At 34.5% G+C, this 20,393-nt stretch overlaps 1 protein-coding gene across 1 annotated transcript in view; it reads right to left on the bottom strand.

Annotated features, from left to right (window-relative positions):
- Positions 1–20,131, bottom strand: part of LRRIQ1 (leucine-rich repeats and IQ motif containing 1) — a gene marked incomplete at both ends in the record, with an annotated part of 61,023 nt that extends 40,892 nt beyond the window's left edge. Inside the window, 17 exon segments of the mRNA XM_009074278.1 lie at positions 6,084–6,215; positions 7,013–7,086; positions 7,089–7,190; positions 11,083–11,233; positions 12,416–12,546; positions 13,287–13,290; positions 13,364–13,622; positions 13,624–13,925; positions 13,927–14,176; positions 14,178–14,253; positions 14,256–14,400; positions 14,578–14,631; positions 15,153–15,301; positions 16,267–16,369; positions 17,578–17,648; positions 18,610–18,709; positions 19,985–20,131. Of these exon segments, the coding sequence (XP_009072526.1) occupies positions 6,084–6,215; positions 7,013–7,086; positions 7,089–7,190; positions 11,083–11,233; positions 12,416–12,546; positions 13,287–13,290; positions 13,364–13,622; positions 13,624–13,925; positions 13,927–14,176; positions 14,178–14,253; positions 14,256–14,400; positions 14,578–14,631; positions 15,153–15,301; positions 16,267–16,369; positions 17,578–17,648; positions 18,610–18,709; positions 19,985–20,131 (2,250 nt within the window).
- Positions 20,132–20,393: the final 262 nt, after the last annotated feature.

The raw sequence follows: 20,393 nt of genomic DNA, 5'->3' as shown, positions 1-20,393 counted from the left end.
CAGCAGCTCATAAACAGAAAGGCACCAGAACCTTCTACAATTATATGGCAATTGACTTATTTACATCAGAAAATGCTTATTTAGCTATCCAAGGTGCTAGAACCCCTTACGGAAATTTTAACTTGGAAGTATTTGTCAGTCTTCTCAGTAGCTCAGTCTTTAATATTTACTCATTAATGTTATGCTTTATCTGGTAAGCATTTCATTCTGTTTCTTGCATTGAGTACTGAAGATCTAAGCCTTGTAAAATTTGCACATCTCAATTAGCTTTCCTTTAGGCACCATAACTAGAATGAAACTAACAGAAGGCCCTGATTCTGGAGTACAAATAAAACCTGTTTGTCTGCTTCTCTCTTCCTTCCTTTCTCAGTGCTCAACCCTCTTATCAGCTTGTTTCTCTTCTCCACTCAGCACATTACTTCCTAGATCCTAAAACTAACTTAATCGTTGTTATAGTTGTATTTCTGAACAGGTCAAGGCTGCAGTGTTCTGCAATACACTTTTAGTCCTTTCTCCTTCTTACTATTTCTCTAAGATGGTGTCACATAGGTGTTGATTATACAGACAGTTAGGGAACTGCTCTTCTTGCATATCAGAGATTTTCTTGTGCTATAAAGCAGCAAAGAAGTACTAACGACAGGAAAAGATTCTTATTTGCAGTATTGAAGATTAAATGCAAAGATGTTGAGCTGACATTCATTTGCACAAAGGATTTTGGACTGTAAGATATGTCTTATTGCTACTACTAAAGGACAAACATCCACGGTTCAGTCAGCTGACAGGCTATTGCCAAATATTACCTTCCACATTAAAGTTCATTCTATTTTGCATTAAATATGAAAGAGGGAGGAAAATAATGAGATGCAAAAAACTCCAATCATCAACTAAAACTAGAATGTTTATGTGTAAGCACATATACTACATTAACTATATCTTTTTTAAAGAAATACATGTTTAGGTAACTTGTTTCATCCCTGTAAGGACAAGGCCCTAGCATAGAGAGAGAATGGCAATGTGTGGGGCCAGTTTGCAACGGCTAATTTTCACAGACAGCAATATTTTCTGAGGGTGTAGTGCCTTTGATAGGTATGTCAGAAACATGACCAGACAAAAAAAAAAAAAAACAGAACCAAAAAAACCCCCACTCACTCCATAAACATAAAATTGTTCAGAGCCAAAAATGCTTATTTATTGCTGAAATGTGTGACTATGTTGTGTTTCCAGCACAGGTTTTATAACTGAAAGACAAAGTTGAGTTTTAGTCTGGTACACTAATTATGGGGAAAATATTAGTTGTAGATATTTTAATCTTATTGAAAATATGACCAATGGCAAAACAGAAAAAAACTAAAATAATTTCCCTATTCAGTTTACAAGTATTTCTATACAACACCGTAACATTTAAAGAGTAAATTCAGAGAAACAGATATAAAGACAATCGAGTATGTGTCACTATATTTCCATTTCTTTCTCAAACTACATTGCCAAGTTGTCCTAGTTCTAGTTCTACTTAGTCCTAATACCTTCCTGCCATGGAAGATTTCCACGTTATCAAATAAATATGAAGAAGAATTAACTCTAAAAATCATTAAGCCTTGTATGTAAATGTGTACTATAAGTATCAGCATTTTAGTTTCTCATGATCTGTCAACAGTACATAACTACATTTCATATTTCTAACAAACAGTAGATATTATTGGCTAACAGTATGGCTGCAGAAACTGAAAATCCATGATTCAAACAATAGGTTCAAACAGAAATATCTCGGAAAATAAACATCATATTTTGCATAAGGGACAAAACGTAATGCAGGGGTTATTATTTCTAGCAAGCAAATTCTCTGGATCTTTATCTGTATATGCTGTGGTGAATTAGAAATTGTCTACTGGCCTGTTCTTGCCTGCCGTTGGCATTATGAGAGTTAAAATGTTTCCTCGACATTCTATAGCTTTCCCTTTACTGACATTCTTTGTTAATTTTTTTCCTAAGAAAATTCAAACCAGAAAGACAAAGGACATTACTGAAAACTTAATACTACTTGACCTTGTCACATTAGCCCCTGGCATAAGAGAGATATAAATTACAAAGAAGACACAAAAGTAAAAGATATTCACAAAAAAGCAAGCTATAGCTTCCTCTTTCTGCTCCCATTTAAGGTTGTAGCAGAACAGGTCACAACCACATAAACTCTATGTCAGAAAACAAGATTTAAGAATAGTTGCAAGTATGCATCAGAGGAAAGAAAGACTGATTTTCTGAACACATATAGAAGTTACTGCTCAAGATGATCTAAATCCTGCTGTGCATCTGAGTTTCCTCAGAAGAATTAAGCTTCCTCTTTCTGCTCCCATTTAAGGTTGTAGCAGAACAGGTCACAACCACATAAACTCTATGTCAGAAAACAAGATTTAAGAATAGTTGCAAGTATGCATCAGAGGAAAGAAAGACTGATTTTCTGAACACATATAGAAGTTACTGCTCAAGATGATCTAAATCCTGCTGTGCATCTGAGTTTCCTCAGAAGAATTATCATTGATGCTACAGTTAGCAGTGCAGGAATGAGGGCAAAATAATTCAAATAAATTTATCTTAATCTAGACTTTTATTTAAAGTCCATATTTCTTTCTCATTCCTTAAAATTAGAAATACTTTAGTTTGCAATATTCACCACATTTATGAGTAACAATCACACAGAATGCAGGAAATCTGTCAGTGAGCCACTTGCTTCTTGAATACTTCGGCAGGCAGTACTTCAAGTATATTACCCATGATGTCACATAGTTAAACTTATCACCAACAAAGAATTACTGAAAGTGATTTTAAAAAATCTAGAATAGTAAGGATAGGAGGGGAAAAACACTATATGCGAGGATAGCTATTTCATGACTGACTTACTTGAACATCCAATGACATTTAGATTTATTATGATGACTCTGGAAAAGTGCTCAAATTCTCAAAACATCATGGCTTGCAAAGAGAGTGAGTTCAACTCTTGCATCTGAGAAATTAGGTTAAAAACACAGATACCATATATATTTAAGTAGAGAGAACAACATGTGCTAAGAAAGGATTGAACTGACATTTAGCATTTCTAAAATAGGCCCTTTAGGAACAGTATGCATCTAGATGCAAAAACATGGGAGCAGCATGTTCACAATGAATTTGATTCTGACCAAACCAGTTTCCAAAAAGAGAAGAATTTTTGCATCTGTCTGCATTTTTTAAATATTAAGTTTTTATCTATCTCACTTGGGTTATCTTAACAAAAAGCAAGAGATAGCAAAACCAAAAGAACTCTGTCATGGTAATGCCACATTAAACCAGAAATGTTAAGAGAGATAGATTTGTCTATTTTGAAGCTGAAAAAAGAAGGCTACCTGAACAGCACATTGATTTACTGTCTCACTGTAAAACCTTTAACTGAAAAAGACATTAACAAGTAAAGCTACATAAATAAGTGGGATTACATGTAAATATAAATGCCACATGAACTCTTCACATATATCAAATATGTATTGGGTTTTGTCCCAGAGACAAGGTTTTTCTCTCCTACACCTAAATCTTTATCCACAACAGAAGAAAAGGTGTCTTTTTAAAACTAACTTAGTTGTGCTCTCCAGCTGCTACAAAACAGAGCAAGGATCTTCATAGATGCAATTCTGCAGTAACCAAGTCAAGAGGATATTCATCATTGTCTTTGGTCAACTGCACATTGATCAAGAATATGCTTTGTATGTGAAAGCCACAATAAAAGACTGAATAAAAGCAGCAGAGGTGAAATAGCTGTCATTTTTATATTTGAACAAGTTAATCATTACCATTTTTAATTCCTTGTTAGACTGTAGCTTTAAAACAATTTAAAACAGTTATTTTTTTTCTTTGACAATTTCTGGTTTATGATACAGACAAAGCATCTCAGGAATAAAAAAGTCCTGTAAATTATTGCAGGAATTTTCTTTTCACAGTACTTCCCTTTTTGAAAGAATACAGATTCACAGCATTACTATTATATGGGCTTCCTGCAATCCGTAAAAAGGAAATGGCACTCAGTGCACACTTGGAAAAAATTCATAAAATTGCACTAGCTGTAAGATAAAAGTAAAGAAACAGCTTTTCTTTCAACAGCTTACTCCATTACATTCACTGTTTCTATAGAACATCAAGTTACTTATGCTATAGCACAGACATATGGAGCTGCTTATAAGTGTACATAAAGTGAGTGTAACATAGCAGGCTACTGAAATGCCAGGAATTTTGAGGCTTTTAATATGAATTTAAGGCTATCTTGTCCTGTTTGTTACAAAGATTTGAGATAAGCTACAGATGCATCAAGAAAAGAAAGGGAATTGTTTGGGAAGAAGGTGTGTATTTATTTCCAGCACATCCAGTTTTTGATGCAAAAATAGGTGCTTTCTCCCAGCCCAGCAGTAGAAACTCAGTGGGCCAAACACTGAATCTCAGCTTGGCTACTTGAAAAACAGAACAGGCATTTTAGCTATGCCTGAGACTGTGCTCCTCAGTCCTTAGCAGGAACATGAGACCTTAAGGAGTTTTGCACACTTATTACACACAGGACAGCTACACAAGAGAAAAAAGAGGAAACTACAGGAACACAGAGACACATTACCGTATGTTCAACAAAAAAAACCCTAAATGGGACAAGAAAAAAAAAGCAAAGAACATGAATTGAATCAATAAGTGTCATTCAAAATCTAACACTTAACAAATAATATTCTTGTTAATCACAGGCAGGAAGCACTTTTCTCCAAACTCGAGAAGAAATAATAAGAAACAAAACAAACCTGAACCCAAGCCCAGGAACTTGAAGATTAGATTCTGTAGGAGTTATATTTACATCCAAGTGTCTGCATGAATATTGTTTCATTAGATATTATATAAAAACAATCTGAAAAGTTATATAAAAATATAGGATGCATACACTTAATTTTCCATGAAGGATATTGCCCATAATAACAGAACTCAGTCTTACAGACATTTTCTCTCACAGGCTCTCAGATGCAGTTGACTCTGCTGAGCTAAATGTCACAGAGGATGAGATTCATCTGTTCAAATGCAGACACCTATGTATGACCTAGTCATTTTGACTCTGTTAATAGTCAATGAAGATGAACAGGCCCTTCTGGGGCATGATTAGTCTCAAAGCAAACAGCTAAAACTGGCAGACAAATCATACTTCATAAACATCTCCTCTTCACTAACAGGAGAGTAAAGTGATTAGTTCCAAGGGCATATTCTGTATATTGCATGTAACAGACTACATTCTATCTGTTTATCTGAGCTCAATCTAGTTCAGAGCAAAATGATCACAGCATAAAAAAAATAATTGATATTAATTTAAAGTTCAATTTGCTACTAACACACTGTAAATGATAACAAATATTTGGTTTGGGTTTTTTTAGCAGAATTTAAATTGAGAAAAAGAGGATGGAGAAAATAAGATTCTGACTCCTGGATATCTGGTCATTCTAACTCTAAATATGTACAGGTTAGCTTAGAAAATGAACAGAAATCTAATTACAGAGCACTTGATTGCATGATCTAGTGTTATGCTGCTTGTCCTGATCCTTCGTTATTTTATACCTTTCAAACTGAACCGTAAGAGTGAAAAATTAAAGCAAATATGCTTGTTTTGGAGGGCACTAACATATGTATATAAAATAAGAAACATTCTCATTTGTCCTTTTTAACTCTAGTACTTAACTTAGCCTTCAAAGTCTGTTTTGAATAAGCTAGCTGTGAAATATGAAGTTTGACAGACATACTTGAGAAACAATTCCTAAAGAAAGGAAAAAAACCCATCATGGTTTTAATAATACCAGAATGCTCAAAAAATTATTTTTTCATAACATCCAGTAGTAAAAAATTACTTTTCATAATTAATGCTGTTTCAAATTTTCTTAGGTAAAGGTAGCCAATGTAATTACTTGCCAATCACATAATTTCAAAGAATATCTCAAAAAAATTGTGAGATTTCAACCATACTGAGAACTAAACTTTTCAGACAAGTATTATGTTAGTAAATTCCTTTGCATCAGTTTTGGAAGTGGAAGAGTGTTTCATGCTTATCCATTTAGAGACAGCAAAAGAATCTGCAATACAGGCAACCAATAAGAAGAAAGCATTCTTACAGCAGAAATGCTATTGACATCCAAATATAGTTCTCTTAGGAGAACATGATATTCCAGTCTTAGAAGCTAAACAGAAAAGAGATGGTTATTTAAAATTAATATAAATTAGAGAAACAACAGAATGCTTACCAGATGCCTTTCACAAATCATTACTAAATACAAGCAGACCTCACATTTTGGATATATGCATCATTTCCTCATTATATATGTACCAACTGTCACACAAAATACCTATATATCAGGTGGTAAGCATTTTTAAGATCTTCTACCTAGTCTGAATAGCCAATATAAATTAATAAAATAAAATAAAAAAAGTCAAGAGCCCGAGAGTCACAGTCTTACTATTTTATTTTATTCATTCATTTGCTGCTTATTGACAATGGTTTTCCTCTCTTGAATTCATAAGAGAATAACTGTCAGTAAATAAGGCTAAGCATACAGTTAGCAAACAATTTTCCTATTTCAAATGCTGCAGCACAAACTTTAAGTTTTGTAGGATCAACATGCATCAAATCAGCCTGATTATTAGCAGACTGACAATATTCTTATAATTACTTATATGTAATAATAATTTTTTTCACTTTCTAAACTAAAACTAGAATCACATAAACTGAAGACTAGATACTATAAAGGAAGGAGGAAACTTAATTACTGAGGAGGCAATTTTTCAAGGACTTACAAGTAGGAAAATACTTAACTGCTAACCATTTGTATATTTGAAAAATCTCCCTCTAATAAGGGGGAAAAAACCCTGCCTAAGAGTATGAAACATCTTACAACCAAGAGCACATGATCAGAATGCTGAAAAATATGAGTGATAACAAAGATGTATGCACAACAGCCACTAAATTGAAAGCTTTTACCTCCTGGAGATTATTGCCTTCCAACTTCAGAACTTGGAGTAGGCCACAATTCTCAATGCCTTGAACTTGTATGAGTCTAGGTGAATGAGAGTAGGGGCCTCACAAAGACCTTTTGTGCTGATTAAGTGATTATGGTCCACAATTAATTGCTGAAGATTTTTCAGTGACTCCAGTCCACCTGAAAATGAAAGATTTCAGCTAGAATGAAACAAAAACCTGTTGCCTTTTAAGTACTAAGGAAACTCTGAATTTTCTGTGTACTATCTGTAGAAACAATTAATATTAGTTCTGTATAAGGTTTGAAAAGAATTACTGTATTTTGACCTATCAAATACAGTTCACAGATTTCTGATCCTGTTAACCAAACAATAATAGCAGTTCATAATCTCTTTACTACTTGTGTTGGAAGAGAACATTCTTACAGTGAAAAAACTATACTTACTGCGCTTTAACCACTTTGTAACTGCTCTGAACCCAAGGGCTCTGTGAAATGCTGAGAGACCGTGTTTAAAAGCTAATTTTCACTATTTAATTTTTTAACCTTTTTTTTAAAGAAACTTCTCAGCAAGGGTAGAAGAAACTTTGTTAAAACTTATGCCAGCACCATCTCTATGATTTAAATCCATCTCTTTTAAGGAATTATGTAATAAAATATTTTCACTGAAGAAATTTATACAGAAAATTTTGTGCCTTTAAGACTAAAGCTATACTATTATAGCCATTACTCTCTCAACAAATTTACTCCTGCTAGCCAGTCTAAAGAGCGAGAACATGTGCAATCTCTACCCGTAAAAAAAATGCAAAAGAAAAGGTTCTTATCAGCATCTCTTTCTTTCACAGAATTTCACCCAAATCATCCTCTTACAATAGCAAAAAAGACATTGTCTTTCCATGGTCTTAGACATGCTAGATGTTCTGCAATGGCACTGATGGGGCTGACTTGCTCACAAGGCCAAGTGGCTTTGCTGTATCACTGTACTATAACTGCTTTGAAAAGACACTTTACAAAACATATTTAAAATAAGGAATTTCTAAATTTACTTTTCTTTCATGTATTCTTCACAGGATTGTTTGAGGCAATACTTTGTCTCATCTTTCTCTCACCAAAAACTTCCCAAGTTGCCAAAAGGAAGCTGGGTTAGCTTTACAGCAGCACATCTCTTTGTGATTGCACTCTAAGAATAAACTGGATTATGAGACCAGAGATCAGTTTGCACCACAGAGTATTAAGAATATAGAAGAGGAATTAAAAATGAAAATGAATGATAAGGAGAAAACTAAAGTTAAAAATTAAATACTAAAACTAGCAGTGCATTTAAAAAAATCCCAAATACAGGCCTTCGAAGCATATTATTTTAGAAATGGAAAGCACCTAGTGAAAAGAACACAATTGTCTGATATTACAGAGGTATAATCCCAAATGTAACACAAATGTCCCAAACTGTAACTTCAAAACTGTGCTTTAGGAAATAAACACACAAACCCTTAATTATTCTGAAAGAATTTGAAACATGTCCATGACATACTATCCTGACCCTGGTCTGTATTTTTCCTTTACACTTGAAAAATAAAAAAAAAAGAACTAGCACCATCTAGCGATTTCAGAGTTAACAGCTCCTAAGACTTCTGACAAGAGCCTCTCCACTTTTCAGTTACCAGCATAGCAGTACTGGAAACTTTAAAAGCACTGTACAAGTCTGGAATAGAACAGAGAGGAGAGACTGCACACACAGTAAGAAAAAGGAAACAATTAATACAAGATCTGGAAATTTCCTATTCTGCATGCTGCACAAAGCACAGTTTTTACATCTCCTTCTCATCCAAACATCACTTGAACAGACACGTCAAGGCTACATACAAAAGAATCACAATCTATTCTGGAACTATCAGATGCAGACCAATATACACAAGGGAGAATAATCGAATACAAACAGATGGTATTTCAATGTTTCTTCTGCCCACATGCAAAATCAAATATAAGCCTGAAATCTTTCTGCATATTTCTAGAAGATACTGTTTTACTTATGATGCAATGAACAACAGCTACAGCAGAGTATAGGAAATTCATTTTATTGACAAACATGTAGTTTCAAGAAGATTTGAGGAGAACATTTATATAAGTAGCTCTTAGCAATTTGCAAAGAGCAGCTGGAGTGTGTTAGCTAGAGACTCTATCTTAGCTATTGATGCAGTTCTGAAGTCACTTCTGTGTGTGAGAAGGTGAATGATGAAAGAGGGAAAGCTCACAGTGAACATAAAGATGAAAAGGACACCTAAAAATCTCCAGACAACAAAAGCAAAACTGAAAGGTGCCTGATGAAAAACCCAACATCCTCTATGTGCTTTCTTAAAATGGGTAGATCCAAACAGCATTTACGACTATCCATGGCAATGCATTGCTGTTCTTCAAGACACTAGGATTTCAGCCACATGCTCTAGAATACAGACACCCTACCGAAGCACATTCGATGACTCGAGTCAAGATGTTACTTATTGTGTAAGAAATTTTTTAAATAAAGCATTCATCTTCCAAATACAAACATATGCACTGAACTTCAGTGTATTAGTGTTACATTTTCTTAATTTGTGATCATGCATCCTTAAACGGCAAAGCATAATTGAGACTTATTTCTTTTGCCACTATTTTTAAGGGTTTTCTGGCAACCCTAATTTTTCCCCTACTGATGCTGTACTCCAATGAGAGGAGAAAAAATAAAAAGAGAAATCATAGTATGCTCAAAGTTTCCTACAATAAGCTATTAAAACAGAAGCATTACAAACATAAATAAGCCTTACTGCACATTACTGCAGCTTCCAAAATTACTAAGGGATATCCTGCAAGATTTACAGGTCAGAGTGATGTGCTCAATTTTTAAAACCCATAAATCCATTTTTGTGTATTCTATGCACCTAGTCACAGCTAACATGCTGTTGTATAAAATAAATCCTGTATTATGCATCTATTTTAACCAAACAATCTCAAAGCAGCTCTGGAGAGGAGAAAGACAGATTCCATGATTTTGTGAACATTTATTTACCCATTTAAATTCATTAGAGACTCGGTAACTGTAAGCCACACACTGCAGAAAAGAGAAAGTATAAGAGGATTTAACTTCACTTGGCCTGTAGAAACAGATGCCACATTCTTAAATGTCATCCACTAATACTATGTCATTCTTACAGTAATCTTGCATATATTCAAATGAGAGAAATTTGAATAAGAATAAGCATTATTTGCCACAAGGATACAGATGAAGCTCCTTTAACCATTTTATTTTACTGTTTCTCCTTATAGTACTGATGAGCTTTTACAGTGAACATTGATATTCCAACACTCTTATTCTCAGGTATTAAAAACCCTCTTCACAAAAACGAACATTCCAAATTTGCACATATTAACAAACAAAAAAAAAAAAAAAAGAAAATATCAACATTAAAGCCTCTAAATCTACAGGGTTTTTTTACACAAACTTCCTGTTTGTGATGCCCTTGTCATTTATCAAGGAATTGCATTATCTATGTCAATAATGTTTCAGGCTCTTTTTTTTTAACAGTGGAAAGCATTTCTTTAGATAAATGGCTTATGTGACTGTGCTTCATCTATAAGCTTAATATTTGTTTTAAATTATTTTTTCTGTTGCCCAACAGGCTCAGGCAGACAACACAATCTCTATATAACTACTTACTGTGTTAGTCAGGTACACACTGGAATTGTCTGCAGTTGCAAGGCTAGGCTTTACGTTCATTATTTTTGTAGATAAACTGAACTCAGACTACTCATATATTCTGTATGAGTTAGTGCAGACAATATTAGGGGCCTTTCCAGAAACATATTAATACTCTTTGGTTGACAATAGTTGGATGACCTGGTGGATGGAATACTTGGCAGTAGCTAAGCCAGACTGCAAATAAATGTGAAGTTGAGCATAGTTTAAAATGCAGGTCTGTTCTAAGTCCATATCCTCACTCTCCTTGGGCTTAGCAGCTGACTGACTCTGAATTCAAGGGAAGTATAATTCTGAATCTAAGCAGCACAAATATTGTTATACAAATTGGAATGATTTTCTTACCAATTCGAGTGATTCTATTGTAGGAAAGTTCAAGAATTTGGAGATTTATGCAGTCATCTAAACCACAAACTGATGAAAGATGGTTCTTATCAAGACTGAGAATACAAAAATTTTCTAGATTTTTACAGTCAATTATCTGAATGTTGTTATCCTGCAATAAAGGAAAATGAGAATATTAAACAGCATCTCAAGTGAAACAGCAGAACTCAGTAAAAATATGGCAGATTGCCATCCTTGCTTATTGCTAAACGTTTAGCTAGGAGTAAGGGCATCTTTATCTTTCCATTAGGAAAATAAATTGATGAGTCATAGAAACTGCCTTTTGTGCCCTGCTGGGATAGGACAAAAATACATCTCGAACGTCATTCTGGCTCTGAAAATGCTCAGAAGTTGAAACAAAAAGTGTGAGGAGTAGTTAAGGACAGAGTAGTCTTTTTCATGTATGCTGTCCCAGCTTCCCAAATCCTGGCAGACGGAACTAAAAACGGCATAGAAACCATCATATTTACTAGACTCTAATGAAGAAAGCTGTAATTTTGCTGGAATCCTATGTACTAATAGTGCAAGTCTGCGTTTCAAGATATTTTGGTTATAAACATTAACACTGTTCTAAGCTAATGTTCTTCCTGCAAGAGATCTTGCTTTTTTAAACATCCTCTTCCCCAGAACATTTTAATAATGTTTGATCAGATTCTATTTCACTATTTGCTGTGCTTGCTCTTTTCTTCTTCTTGTGAATTGCTGCTAAAATGCATGAAATTAAAAATGTGAACAAAGTTGTTTCATGCAAATTGTCAAATTCTGGAGCCAAGATGCATCACAGAGAAAATGTTTTCTTTAGTCATTAAACAAGGCCATATAAGACACTCTGTATTAGCCAATACCTAGACATTATGCCCCTAGTGTAACTCACTGTACTGTTCCTTGAGCATATATGTTAGCAATTTTAACTGATATTCAAGGTGTGTATTGCTAAGGACTCTTTCTTCTACCTACTCCTGCTCAAGCTGAGCATCTGCTATGGTAAACAGCGTCTGCTCACTCATGAATCAGAGAAACTGAGGTAACCAACATCAATCACAGTGCCATACTAATGCTAATCCTAGACTGATACAATCATACTTTTCTTAGTACAAGCTGACTAATTTGCAGCATGTTGGTTCTGAATCTGCTGGCATAACTTTGTTTACATTTGGGAGTATTTTGTTGATCTTCCTATGCTCTTAAGGCACTAACATTTATATATTCAGTTGAACACAACTACATAATCAATTAAGCAGCAAAACTGGCAGCTCTCTCCATGATAGAATAAAGAATCAAATACACTTGGTACCTCCACATTGGTATACTTTAGGTATTTGTAGTTACTTAGTCATTCCAGTGCAACTAGTCCACAGCGTCTCAGAGTCAAAACTTGAAGATTTGAACACTCAGACAATGCTGAGAGGCTACAGGCTGGCAAATCTCTACATATTTATTGACAAAAAAATTTAATTGTTTGTATATTGAACATTCATTGTACAATGTCACATTATGGTTGTGTTCTTTAAAATGAGAACCAGACCAAAACTACAGTCTTCTCATGTTTTAGAACATGCATGCAACTACTGTTAATCTTTTCATTTAGGAACGCATGGCAATGATAGGTTTGATCTGTTAAATGGGAGAAGTTAATATGAAAACAGGCATCACTATCAAAAATAATGAGTGAGTGAGTATACATGAACAGATGAAAAAAAGGTGTGTATAGTCTAATATGTCATCTCAGAGTGCATATAAACAAGAGAGCACAGAGCAAGTATACAGTGATAAGTTAGGAAGTGGTAAGAAAAATCCCAGGAGCCAAGAAATGTCCTTTATGATAAAACACCATCTATAAGCTGATCAATAGTGTCTTGCTTCTGGAAGACACTAGCCCTCACAAAACTCTGAAGGGGCTAGTTGAGTGGGAGCTGAAATGTGGGCCCTCATACAAAGGCAAAACCTTGTTAATTTACGAGAAAATAGGAGCTCTTGTCTTTTACAGGCTTACAATACTATCAACCATCTGAAAACTAATACCACACTAGTTTGCTCCATGTCACTCAAATGAATTCAAAAGTCATTCTCATTGCCCTTATTCTGCAGCTGGGCATAGGAACTCTGACAAGCTTTATATCCTGCTCAACAATAATCTCCTCTTACAAAACATTCTGCTGACATACCAAACTAAAAAAAAAAAAAAACCCGAAAAAGTGCTAGTATGGCTTCCCATTTCATTCTAAATCTACTATATAGTTACCTACTGCAAGCTACTCCAAGGGCCAGTATGAATTATTTTTTCTGTACTTAATGGAGGCATCTTTCTAACTGAACTTCTCCTTGGTCGTTTTCTCACTTCCTCATTAGCATCTTCCACTAGAAACACAGTTTTCTTCATTGTTTCATACCGAGAAAATTGATCTTTGACTTCTCTGTTACTAGCATTTGGCTGGCCATTTGGTGGACTGCTGCATATGATGTTTGCTTTATTTTCTATCATGCCATTAGCTCCAGAGTTGAGATTCATCCTTTGAAGTATAACTACATGGAGTCTTATTAAGGTATCTAGTTTGTGAGCAATTTTCTTCTACTTGTGTTATTGAATTCACATCCATTTCCTCATTACTTACTTGAGAAGAGCCTGGCATATTTGGTGTTGGTGTCAAATTTCTTTCTGCTGGAATCATCCAATTATTTGTTTCATCCATCATTTCAGCATGTTTTTCTTTTTGTTCCTCTACTTGCTTATTTAGTTCCTTCTTCTGTTCTCTTATTACTTTTGCATTTTATGTCTGATTATCCTTTCTTATGTTTTTTTTTGTTGTTGTTTTCAACACTTTGACTCATCACAGCTTTTGCTACATTTTGTCCTAGTTTTCTCTGTTCTTCTCTTCTTATTTGCAGTTGTTTTCCTCTTTCAAGTCTCAGGCTTTCTTTCTTTTTCTCATATTCCTCATGCCTCCTCACCTGTTCCAGATATTCTTGTCTTTCAAATTCTTCTTGTTTCCTGTTTTCCTCCTCTCTCTTCAGCCTATTTTCTTCCATTTGTCTCTTCACTATTTCCTCTCTTTCATTTCTCTATTTCTTCTAATCTTTTCTGCTTCTTTATCATTTCATATTTCCATTCTTTTAAAATGGGAGCATATTTGTATGGACTAAAAGTGATCTGAATCTAGCTTGGATTTTCACAGCTGCTATATTCTGTTGTTCAGCTAGGGGCTGTCTTCCTTTCGCTTTCTAGTCTTCCAAGGCCATTTTAATCTCTTCCATTTGCAACTGTCATTTCATGATCAATTCCTAGGCCAAAACAATTTGGACAGACTTCAACCACTTTTAAAATAGGACAGGTTTTGGCACATGTTTATCATTAATAAACAGAATCTGCTGCATTAATGGCTCCAGGATAACATGTATTCTCAACTATATGACAGTATCCTCACAATCTTTTGACAAAAGCTCATTGTACAGCCTCACCTCATGATGTATGATTTTGTCTCTCCAAGCTTTCTTTTCTTTCTGTAACTCATTTTTTTACTGCAGACTGGATTTTCTGCCCAATAAATTAACATTAATATTGTACAAAACCTGGAACAACACAAAACAGTCTCACCTCACCCATCTTCTCGACTTTCCAACAGTCCACTTTTGTGAATGCCTGAATTTAAAGGAGAAACTGAGCTGTGTGTGAACCAAAATAAACAGGACACTTGCATCAGTAATGCAGATTTGGTCATGTACTTAAAGATGCATACCTTTAGTGAGTCAGCATTTTGGTACTGACCCAAACAACTTCCTCTCCAAAGCCTGTACTACTATTGAAGATGAAAACTACACTTACAAAACAACTATTCAAAGGACAGGCAGATAACAGAAACACATCAAAACAAACACTCTGAAAGTAGCATGAACAGTCTCCCTTTGATTGCAGAGGTATGTATTGATAATATTAAAATCTTTTGAATGGGAATTTTGTTCAGTAAAGCTAAAGAATTTTTTTTTACTTAAGTTGTTTCTCAATGGAAAATGAAACTTCAAATCTATCTTCTCACCAGTTGCAGATAAATAGCATTTCCCTCCTTGCCCAATATAGTCTCAATCAGAGAAAACAAATTTGCATCGTCTGGAATTACATCTGACTGAAAGTTAGCAGACAGTAAGTAACTGAAAAACAGAGGCTGATCCAGAATCATGTTAATTCCTGGTGGAATCAAGATATATCAGTATCGGACAAATCAAATATGGAGCAGGATATGAAGGAACTAATACAAACAAACCAGCAATTCCAACTTGGATAATAAAGTCTCCCAGGTGTCTAAGCATTGTTTTTCATGGATATTCAGAAGCATGCTGGTCAGACAACAGGAGACTAGACATCAAGATTCTTCAGTAATGGGGGAAGTTAGTCTCTGTCTCTCACCTCCAAACAGAGTGCTCTAGCAACAGCAGTACCAAAGTGTCTAAATGGGGCCATGCCCCACTTCGTCTAGAGAAAGAAAGCCATTCCACATCCAAAAATTATTTGTGACACCAAAGAGCCAAGAAGGCCTAACCAATTTTGTAGCATGTTGGAAAGAGAGGTATGGCAGACACTGAGGCCTTCAGAGATCAAACGTCTTTTCACTTCCTAAGCCCTTCCTTATTTTTGGTGACTTGAATTACCTTGCTGAGACCAAGATGTTCACATATTCAAAAAGCCACAAGTTAGTTCACCGAAAATGTAGTGTTAATGTGTCTCACAAAATATAATTATTTAGGCTAAATAATAAAATATTGTGGCCTCACAAGACTAATATATGAGGGTTATATTGCTTCATATTCTTATGCTCTTTTGTGGACAGCTATCTAATTTTATCCTTCAGTATGCACCACACTATAGCAAAACATGACTAGATACTCTGTGCAACAAGTCAACATGTGGAATTATTTTTTTGACACAAATTTCTGTTAAGACATTAAAGACTGGGACGATTTTGTGATCCTGAAGTGAGATGAAAGCATAGGCACTTGCTCATGTCCAGTTCATCAAGTACCAAGTCCTGCTGTATCCTGTAATGTACAATTCTTTAAAAAAGAATGTTATGATACTTATGAAAACAGAAAAGCAGGAAATAGTGATACAATGCTAAAGATCAACTCAATCAAATGACTAACGTGTTTGCTTACCTGTAACACAGTGGTCACCAGTGACCACTTCATCACTGGTGGACTGACTATAACTAGGTGTTGCAGCAATCTGCAAGTCTTCATTTTCAATTTCAAACAGTATCTAATACAGTTTCATATTGTTATTAAGAAACAAAACCCAAAATTTAAAAGTGGAACATTAGAAAAATCTTCAAGAACAAGGATAAGCTTTTAACACATAATAGGTACAGCAGTACAAAATTCACTACTGACTGGAGTCCTTACACGCTGAATAATGCAAATGTACCAATTAAAACAGTGGTTTTTTAGAGTAATAAATATTGTAGTGTTTCCCAAAATACACAATATTTCTATGCTTTTTTTTAACATATTTTACATCTTGACTTGGAAAAATGAATGTTTTGCATTTGGGATTTATTTTACTTTCTGTGGAACCAAGCACTATATTTATGCATTAATAGTGTTATGCTCACAGGGGAAGAACTAGTTACAGAGTAAACTCTTAAGAAGCCGATTTCAGAATAATGCTATGGGCACAAGGATTGCTATATTTGTTTCATTGTTCTGGCAAGTAATCTATTCCTGCTCATCAATCATCTATTCATCACATGCTTGGGGCATATATTAATATTTGTAATGCAGTTGAGTCACAAAGTAATTGTGCTGTTCTAAACAATGGTCTTCTGAGAACAAAAAAATCATGTTTGCAGAAGTGCTCACTAATAAAAGACAGGCAACAAATTAAACGTGAAGAAATTAAATAGATTTTTATATTTTTCTAAGAACTTCAGTAAGTGATTCAGTCAACTCTTACGAGAATATAAAAGAATTCAGGTTCATAACGCTTGATTTGTCTTTAAAAGTCTTTAATGTCTTTAAAATGTCTTAAAAGTCTTTAAAAGACATTACTATGCTTATATTTTCTATAACATAATGGAATATAATAAGAGCAAGATTAATAGTAGCACATCTTCCTGATCATCATAAAAAAAAATTAGAGAAGTTCAAATATACTATCATCCTATTAACATTCTGCAACTAATTAACAATAAGGGGTTATTCAGTTTTAATTTTGTTGATTTTTGTGCTCAGTATCTCACGTACTGATAAAGAGAATTTATTTCAAATTGTAAAGCTTATAGACATGGTGTATTACAGTTGCTGTCTCGGTTCTAAAGAATTCCGTATATGAACTCATTACCTCATGGATAGTCAGACAGAAACAAAACTGAACACATTTATAGGTCTACTTAGGAAGTCACCAAAGCAAGTGTAAGTTATTATTTAATACAATGTTGTCCACTATAATATTGTATGAAGAAAAGATACCTTTTTGTTGAATTGTTCTGGATCTCCATTGGATTCAAAAGCATGGCAGGAATCTACTCCACAAAGGTTGTCTAAAGTAAAGATAAATATTTAACAATAGACATCTCTCTGTGAGGTTTTTCTGTCACAGAGAGAAAATCCCTTATCACTGCTTGGTTCTGCCCTAATCTGCTTAGCTACTCAATTTCTTTCAACTAAAATAAAGTTGTTGGGTTGTTGTTCCTTCTCCCCAGTTCCACTCAAATATCTATGTGAATAATTTATCTACATTCAAAGCAGCAAATATGTCTAACAGAAACACACACAATGACACTGTAAGAACACAGTGATAGCAAATATGAAAGAGAATTCCACAGCATGGAACACAGCAGAACATTTTCTGTACAGAAAAATAGAGTAGAATTTGTATCAGATAGGTCAAAAACTGACAAAGAACTATAAAAAAGGGTAAAAAGGAACCTTCCTCAAATATCAACATTTATAGACAATACTGAACTTCTGTTCCCAAAGACTATTGCACTAAATGAGTGTGAAAATCAAGATGATGTGAAAAACTAGAATGCAACAGACAATGCCAGCTCTCTGGCATATAAACTGAGAGCTTGGCTTCAGTCACACAGCTGACAGCAACATTGTTCCAAATTACAAGTTCATTTCATTTCATGCTAGCTTGGGTATCTCTAAAGACAGCTGGGGGGCAATTGTAACTGAACTCTGAACTCCGGCTCCTACTGACTTCATTTTAGATTCTCATGAACAGTCTGGCCCAGGCCCTGATTAAAAGAATGATCTTGCAAATTGCCTTGTTTAGCATTAAATGAATTTTTAGAAAAGTTCAATTCATACACAGATGTTAATCCTACACAAGAGCACTACATGGTTTTATTCCTAGAGATTTTCAGCATGAATTCAGAAGCTGACAGAATAGGTTGCACTGCTTGCTCTACTTAAAAGTTTGCATTATTTTACTACTGGTAGTCTTAACTTCTGCTGGCATTATGAGGTGCACATTTAACTATGATGCCTGCTTACTTGCAGTTTGTCCATCTTCCAAGTCTTGTAGTATAAGCTTTTCAGTGTTTTGTTTGCTCTTCTTGATAAAGAGAACTGATTCAGGAAAGTCACCTGAAATCTACAAAATCATGACATTTAACATAAATTATACATTTTCATCTCACAGGCAAGACCAGAGGTAAATACTTGACACGTCAGAATAAAGATTCATCTTGGCTTCACCTATGAAACCTCGACAGAGATTTAATAGCAATTGCCACCAAAATTGTTCCCAACTCCTACATTCTTCCCATGGCCTGACCACCCACTGAACAATTAGCAATTCTAAAATTAATTACATTCTAATCAAATTTTAATTGGAACACATTTTAGTGTTAAATGTTTAGTGAAAGTTATCTTCCATGATCTTCAGAAATATGTTTCTATTAACAATGTATTTATAACTGAGTTGGATCAAGAAATTAAGGAAAAGACAAAAATTAAGGAATACCTATGATGCACAGGATCTTTATCTTAAAAACATTTAGCCTCTTTTTAAAACACATTAATTTTAAATTTGCTAATGTTTAAAACCATGTAAATCCAATGCTTCAACTTTCTTTACTACTTAAAACTGTCTATTCAGAAGAGAGCCTTTTTGTGAAAGAATTTGGGAAAATGGACTGCCTTCTCTGAGATGTGCAAATTGTACTAAATACAGCTGGCACTCAGCATGTGAGTGCATAAATTCTTAGCAGTGATGGCTTTGCCTCTCTTGAAGTCATGTCAAACATAATTTATGGTCACACATGACCAATACTATGTATCCTAATAATCTGCAAACCAATCCTTTTGCTATGAGTCTGAAAGATTCAAATAACTGAAAAGGACCCGAAATAACTGATTGTCTATCAGAGAAAAATCATTCCCCAAAATAATAAGTTGAACAAAAAAGAGGACTTGAAGCATCAATTTATACTAACTCAGTATCAGGAGGTCTCATAAGGAATCATATAAGACGATCTCTTATAGATTTAAGTACAGATTTCAATGAAGAATAATTGGTTTATTCATCCAGATTTGATCTAACTCATTAGTGTTAATCAAATCTTCCACCTTCAGAGGATTCTAAAACAAAATCCCCAGGTCTGATTTTCTCACTAAAGCAGAATGCTGACAATCTCTCATTGTCTTGTCACCACTGGAGGTTACAGTTTTAATGAAGCAATACTACTGAGACCACTTTTCAGAAGAAATGCTCAGATGAGGCACATCAGGAAAATGTTCATTCATCAGGCTTTCCAATGTCTGTACTACTTTCAAGCAGAAATAGAAGCAGTTTTAACTCACTGAATATTTACTGTGTCACTGTCACTCAAAGATCCATCTGGTACCTCTGTGTTTGAATATTTACTGTGTCACTGTCACTCAGAGGTCCATCTGGTACCTCTGTGTCAGGATCATCTGCTTCAAAGGAAGAAATGCTGATTCTGCCTAATTCATCTTCTATTTATTTTTTAATTCTTTCAATATCTCCTGACATTCTGCTTTCCTCAAGTGCCTTACATATTTGAAAAGGTACACAAAGAATAACTTTCAGTACCCCATGGAGCCAGATAAAGAGAGTCCACAATTAGCCTAAGTTCATTCAGGTGTATTTATTGAACAGCTGGCTTAAATCACGAACAAATAAAAAAAAGCTTTGAACGATACATAAATATTAATTACAAAATAAGACTAAGAATCCAGAAAGCGCTCGATGAGGTTTTAATGATACAGAGAAAGCTCTGAGCAATTAACTCGCCGAAGGATAAGACTTGTGG

This window comes from Acanthisitta chloris, unplaced genomic scaffold, assembly GCF_000695815.1.
Source record: "Acanthisitta chloris isolate BGI_N310 unplaced genomic scaffold, ASM69581v1 scaffold3585, whole genome shotgun sequence".
In the NCBI taxonomy this organism is placed as follows: domain Eukaryota; kingdom Metazoa; phylum Chordata; class Aves; order Passeriformes; family Acanthisittidae; genus Acanthisitta; species Acanthisitta chloris.
The sequence above is the reverse complement of the archived record's forward strand: the minus strand, read 5'-3'. Positions and strand labels throughout refer to the sequence as shown.